The sequence below is a fragment of the Ptychodera flava genome, chromosome 6, assembly GCF_041260155.1.
Source record: "Ptychodera flava strain L36383 chromosome 6, AS_Pfla_20210202, whole genome shotgun sequence".
Lineage (NCBI taxonomy): Eukaryota > Metazoa > Hemichordata > Enteropneusta > Ptychoderidae > Ptychodera > Ptychodera flava.
In genome coordinates, this window is record NC_091933.1 from 24,635,038 (window position 1) to 24,641,834 (window position 6,797).

Below are 6,797 nucleotides of genomic sequence, written 5' to 3' on the forward strand. Positions count from 1 at the left end.
TATATTTACACCCAGTGTAAACGTCACTGTGTAGTCTATCAGCTAATCTATTGCAGTGAACGAATAGAGCTCTCTCAGCCATGACGGAAGAAACCAAATGAACGAGGTTATACAATATTATTCAGAAACGAAAACTCACGAGATCTAAATAAATGAATGCTCACAAAAAATAAATAAAAATATTCATGAAAATGAAAGTTACTAAAATAGTAACAAAATAAAAGACAAAAGTAAACTTAATAAAATAAGAAATGGAACGGTGGCCCTAATACTGAAACCTTGGAGTCCGTAGAAAAGTCAGTTATATGTTCAACGCAAAACGTTATTGCCAAAGCGGAGTACGGGGCTTTTAACAGGCGCGGAATGCATGCTGTCATACAAATAATGCGCCTACAGATACTTTGACTCTCAAACTTTTTCCATTCTTTTGTGATATACCACTTGTGGGGGTTCATTTTAAAGCTCTTGGTGTAAGGAAACCTTTAATGAAATCGATTTTTTTCAAATCTCGATAAATCCATGGTAATTTGTTTCTCTAGTACCAAAATTTGCACAGTGACCCCCGATTTTTATTCTTGATTTTGAAAGACAGTTTTATTTTGAAAGATTCCTTGCGGAAATTTGAGCGAAGGTTTAAGTTTTTCACTTTCGAGGCACATACTACCTTAAATAAACAGGCGAGAGGCACAAAATTTGAATCCGCTGAACCGATTTGTAAAATAGACATGTTACCTGTAATTTTGGACAGGTTTGAAATAGTCTGGTTGAACTGGTTCCCTGACGGTCCCTTTCTATTTTCGTTAGCATAGCGCAGCCAGCGGTAGAAAGGGGCAGGGAACCAACTGGGCCTGAAATGGACTGACTCCTGATCCTGTTCGACGCATCATTTCGCACCACCCAGGGCATCGGAAACAATGTCGACTTGATGACCATGTTGTCAATCATCATCCTTGCAGAGGAGATACGGTGAATTACTCCTTAGAGTGAGTAAAAGAGGCTTTTACAGTCATGTAGAAAGGACTATTTGAGGCGGCTGGCCAACTTCTCTGCAGTGCAGTGTATACATGTACACTAAACTACATCGTATGTTACAAATTAGCTGTCAAGTCAGCTGTGATATCGCAGCGGCACTTGTGGCGTGTATCGAACGCGCTCGTGTCATTGGGGTCATCGCCACAGCCGCGATGACCCCAATGACCCGAGCGCGTTCGATGCACGCCACAAGTGCCGCTGCGATATCACAGCTACTGTCAGGTGTGATCCATACTGCAGATCCTGGCTATCTGTGACTTTCTTGTACTGCTGAGCGGAAAGTTTAACCCTGTTAAACCCATTTTTGTTGAGTTTTCAAGAATTGCAGAATGGGAATGAAGCTCAACCCAGATCACATGATACAGACCAAATTGAATTTATTGATAATATTCATATTTCAAAGCTATTTATATATTTTGCGTAGACGATAACGCCTTTCCGCCTTAATCTTCCCTGGATTATAATCACGGCACCCCCTCAACTTCTTTTCCGGTACCCATTGCCAAAAATTTACTCCAGAGTCGCTCACTGTAAAACTGAAATTTCTTCCCCGCCCACTGCAAAAATTTTGGGGCGACTTGCAGCGATTTCGAAGCTGTTATCCAATTGGTTGGCAGAATCGTACCGTTATAATGAAATAATACAAATAAACTCCCTAAGCTGCTGTGAATAGTGACAATCGACCAATCAGATATAACCTTGCAAACACGCTGCGAGTCAGCCGAAAATTTTACTTTTTGTCCCCCGCCTGCTGGTTAGTTTTTAAATGTGCCCGCATGCTGAAAATCTGTGCACGAAAACCTTTTGTTGCACGAAAGCACCGTTGATTTTACCTGAAATAGGCTGCCCCAGCAGTACAGGGGCTCGTCTTCCTGAGTAGGTCTGCCTGTACTTTGAACATTATCTTAACAGTCAATCAGTCAGTCAACAGGTGAAGTGATTGTGGCAGGTGTGTGCACGAGGCATGGTCATTGGGAAATCACGATCAATGACCAGAGCCGTACACTGTAATCATTATATGAAGCTGGTGTATTGATTTTCTTAAACTCTGTAACTTATAGCAGAAAGTCTTGCGGATTTCTAAAGTATGCCAACAGGTGGGTGGACACACTTCATCACCTTGTTCATTTGCAGTTTGCTGTACAAATGCCAGTGGTAGTTTGTCGCATTTCACATTTTTGTCCACAGTCACTGTAACTCTGCAAAGTCACCTGGCCGATGTTTATCCACTTATCTACAAACCAATGTTTAATTTAGAACTCTTTACAGTTTTCTAAACATTATTGCTTTCTTTTTCTTTTGCATTTTGATGTAAACTGGATCAACAAATGATTTTTATGCCAATTTCCCGGCCAATATACATGTAGAGTTTTTTTACAGCCTTTGAATGCTATACACTTTCAGTAGCATACATGAAGATAACCTTTATATAATTGACAGTGATCAGTTTTTTAATTACTGTTTAAACACAATGTAGCGATTTTTCAAACTATCTAGCAAACTCCACAGGCAAGGCAGGCAGTCTGTTAACAGTATTGCAGGTCATTAAGCACTCTGAACTGGAAATACATTCCATCTATACAGGTAAAGTGGAGATGGAAAATCTAACTCCACAGGATTTTCCAAAAGATTTTGAATTCATACGAGAAGTCAAGGCAGGGATAATGCAGAAAATTGACATGTTCAAAAACGACAAGGAATTTGCCAAGGAATTTCCCAAATACGCTGATGGAGTCTTTGACAAGTTTCCCTGTGGAAGGAAAATAAGGTTCGTCTTCCCCCAGAGTCTGGAAAAGACGGTGGCGAGACTCGTGACAAAAATGCAGGACAAGCCGGGGCAGCAGTTGTTTGTCTGTTTTATCGGATATGCCAAACCTGTCAGCCAGCAGGAAGTTGACTCTGTTTGGGACAACGACTCCGTGCTCATAGAGTCACTGAGGACTCACCCTGATATTTTGTGCTACTCCTCTGCGGAAAGAGAACCTGGGGGAGACTGGGGAAATTTAGTCGTATTTGACAGTGAAGATGCACTTCACCATTGGAAAGGATTGAAACCTCACAGATATTCAGTGTGGTAAGTCCATCAACAAAATTATAACTTTTTCGAGATCACCTTTTTCAGTCACCACATGTTGAAAAGACTGAGGTCATATATTAAGTCTGAAAGTTTAATATTAAAATGCTCACAGGTCAAAGGTGAAAATAAAGCATCGACTGTAAGGTTTTTCAACACTACAGCTTTCAAGCAATGGTTCACAAGTGGGGGATCCACATGTTTGCAGACTGTGGAATCCATGTACGTGAATGGTTCATTTGTCAATCATAACATAGAAAAATGGAACTATTAGACAAGTGTAACCCATGTGCGCTTATACAGATTGTAGTTGTTTTATCTGTGTGAGGCTATTTATATTAATTGTACATGAATCTAACATTACGGTAAATCAAAGCTCCCTAGAGTATGAAAACCAGCTTGAAATAGCAGGGTCACGTGGACTGACTATAAAATATCTATAATTAACAACACTTGATGACCTCTCGGTCATGGTCTGTGGACTTGTCTTGAGAGATCAGTTTATAAATGACCGGAATCATGATTGTTCAGCGTCTCAAAATAACTGAGCTGAAAGGCCGGTCCATCAAACAGGTACACCTTCTGTCCCACCCACAGAGAGAATGGATTAAGAAAGCTGTAGCACAATTTCTTGGTTTCTAGTTGAATTCCATGCTTAAAATACCCTGTAAACAAACTCCAAACTTGTTTTAGTTCTACAATGATTGTTTCACACAATTGCAATTTCCATCTTTTTCAGAAACTATGACGACTGACGACTTTGTCATTTATTCTAGTGAATAGTGAATTCTCAAATACATTCTGTAATTACAAAATTTTTGTAATGTTGCATCATTGCAGTGTTTGTGCTGAAAACTGCAGAAACAGACACTTGTATGCATAGATTTTATTGGCATAAACATGTAAGCTTTGTTTAAGTGAAGTTTGGTGTGCTCTGATCCCCCATGCACCAAGTGAAAAAGATATACCTTAGCATCAGGGGGGAATTAGCAACGGAATTAAAACTTACCTTTGAACCACTTTTGACCCGTGTACACCTCTCTTTCCCTGTCAGTGAAAGTTTTATGGATTTAGACTATATGGTTCCAATACTGAAATGGTTTCTGTCAGCAGAATGTCAATTGTTATCACATTACTTGAGATACAATGTATCTGTCACAAGGTACAACACTTATTCCTTTTTGGGGTAAAATAACATCAATTTGAATCATCATTGATGAAGTATAAAAATTACACACAGATCAGAGACACTGAACATTTTTGAAAGTTTTTTGGTCTACAATACATTGCTATTTACCATTTATCTCTCTGTTTCAGTGAACTTTCTCCCAAGTTTTACACTCATGTGCGAATCCACGGTGGAGCGCTTCCAAGTGGCCTGCCCTCTGAGAGACTCATCCTCGACCGTACCATATACCTGGACTATATGACTCCAGAGACCAAACGCCTGGTGAAGTACTGGAAGAATGAAGCTCTTTCGGAGTCGGACCTCAAAAAAATCAATGTCTCTATACAATAAAGGAATGAAAGATTTACCGGTATATCAGCTAAAATCTGTTGTCTTTCAAAGGGTTTAGGTTGTCAGATGAGAGATATGATAAGTGTATTGTAAAGTGCTGCCATCCATACACTTTGGTGTTGGCTTGGCATCACTCTATTGAAGTTGATAGCCGATATAATTCCTGCATAGGTGATTTCTTTTACATGCATGGTTATAACTTGGATTACTTGATTCACTGTTTCATTTCTTGACACTTCTATCTTCACTTTGGCTGAAAATAACTGACTGAGTCAGAGGAAAGGGGGCTTCCATTGTCTGTTTTTGAACAATCCACCGTACAATTTCAAAAGCAGTATTTCCGACATTTTCACCTACAGCATAAACAGGGTACCTTCATTCATTTCACGATGGTCAAAATTTGTATCCATATACTGATCTGGCCATAGAAACTGTTGAAGGCCAGGGTAGGGTGTAAATCAATTATTTGTAAACAGAAATTGTAGCGTGTGCCCATCTGACAATTAACACATGTCCTCTAGTCTGAAATCTTAATTATGCTAACAATCACAATAACAACTGATGTATTATAGAAATTGAAAATGATCTTTGCTGAAAAAAAAATAGAAAGATCGCCTCTGGGGAGCTCATGAAATTCATTCGAACAGTAGTCTATTTTGCCAATATGTCTCATCAGCTTTGAATCTGGTCTTTGTTTATGAACACTGAAAGGCAAGTCATTTAGAGTTCTCTACCATTGTTATCACTGTGTCATTAAAACAGGTTAATTCTCTTATTTTATCAATTCAATAAAACATTTTTTATCCAAATAGAACAAATTAAAGCTCCGATACAAAGGAACGGAAAGAGTGGGCGACATTTTTTCAGGCACAAAGTATCAGAAAAGTCTGCAAATAGTATAGTCTGTATGTGTTTGATCAACAAGACAAGTACAGATTACACACATTGTATGTACACTAACACTTGGTAGTCTTCAGGATAAAATTTTCACTCTTACACTCAAATTGGATGATTTTTACACTCTTTGCATTCAATCTTAATAAATTCACTGATGTTGCATAATCTTTACAAGCCATGGTGATAAACCATGAACTACATACAGAATTTTCTGCCTCCAAAAACGTTATGTTGCCAAACTAATGATGTTCTTATTGATGAATACCGTTTGGATCACAGGCTCATTTAACAAATGTGGTCTTATAAAGTCAAAAATTATATCAATATTGAAATTATGAAATTATGAATATTACTGGTATTGATGAAACCACTTTGGTATGTCATCAGGGTTGATCTTTTGACACTACAGTAATTTGGAAATTACTGAACATGTGTGGTTAAATGACAGACTTACCACAGCTGTCAATAGTTAATAGATCGCCGTATCATGTCTCTTGTTTACAACTCCCTGTATGATTATGATACTAACATAATTTTTCTTACTATCTCTCTGAAGACAAAATATCAGTAATAAGCCTGGGTTTGGATGTAAAAGATAGTTAAAATGTGCTTGTAGCATTACATCTTCAATACTTTCAAATGCACAGTTTTTTAAAGAAAACTTATTTTCAGGAGGTTGTATATGGTTAAATCCTCGCACTACAGTTCTTATGAGATGAGCTGCATGTCTATACATCCTGTACACTTGTGTATGAATACCTATGTGTACCAGAGGTTGACTTGTATGCAAATTCCAAGGGTACCAAGCAGTAAAGGGATCATTATGGCGCCCTCAAACCAATCGACAATAAATTAATTCTAAATACTATATTGAAATTGAATAAAGTTATTTTATTAACCTTGCTGTATCCAGGACAGGATTAGAATAGTTGACTGAAGAAACTAAATCTCAAATCAGAATCATACTTGTTGAAAATATTTTAAATGTGACGCAGATGGAGACCTAATACTGTATTGTCAGTAAATATAAATGTCAAAAGAAACTTTCCTTGTTGACTGAGAAAAAAGTTTAGTTTAACATACATCCAGCTAGTTAAAATCCAACAACTGGCATCAGATTTTGTCCAGACAAGTTGACACACCAAGTGAAATGACACACAAGGATAAAAAAATCTCACATACAGAATTCCTCTTTACTAATGTATTGACATCCATTGGCAATTGTAAGGGTGAAGATCTTTGGCAGGATGTTTTATTCTTTCAATATTCCAAAGT

General features: G+C 37.9%; 1 protein-coding gene across 2 annotated transcripts; it reads left to right on the top strand.

Moving 5' to 3' along the window:
• The first annotated feature begins 840 nt into the window (after positions 1–840).
• On the top strand, positions 841–6,390 carry LOC139135280 (uncharacterized). 2 transcript variants are annotated; one of them, XM_070702600.1, is made up of 3 exons: positions 841–983; positions 2,617–3,106; positions 4,424–6,390. In XM_070702600.1, exons 2-3 carry the CDS (start codon positions 2,628–2,630, stop codon positions 4,623–4,625), a joined length of 681 nt encoding a protein of 226 aa, XP_070558701.1. In that variant the 5' UTR covers positions 841–983; positions 2,617–2,627; the 3' UTR covers positions 4,626–6,390. The 2 variants fall into 2 exon arrangements, with proteins under 2 accessions (XP_070558701.1, XP_070558700.1); XM_070702599.1 differs by lacking the exon at positions 841–983 and adding an exon at positions 1,797–2,129.
• The last annotated feature ends 407 nt before the right edge of the window (positions 6,391–6,797 follow it).

What these genes read in the sequence shown, in the direction of transcription:
- LOC139135280 (XM_070702599.1), top strand. An exon ending in CCTCACAGATATTCAGTGTG is followed by an intron (nt 3,107 to 4,423) that starts GTAAGTCCATCA and finishes TCTCTGTTTCAG; the next exon opens with TGAACTTTCTCCCAAGTTTT.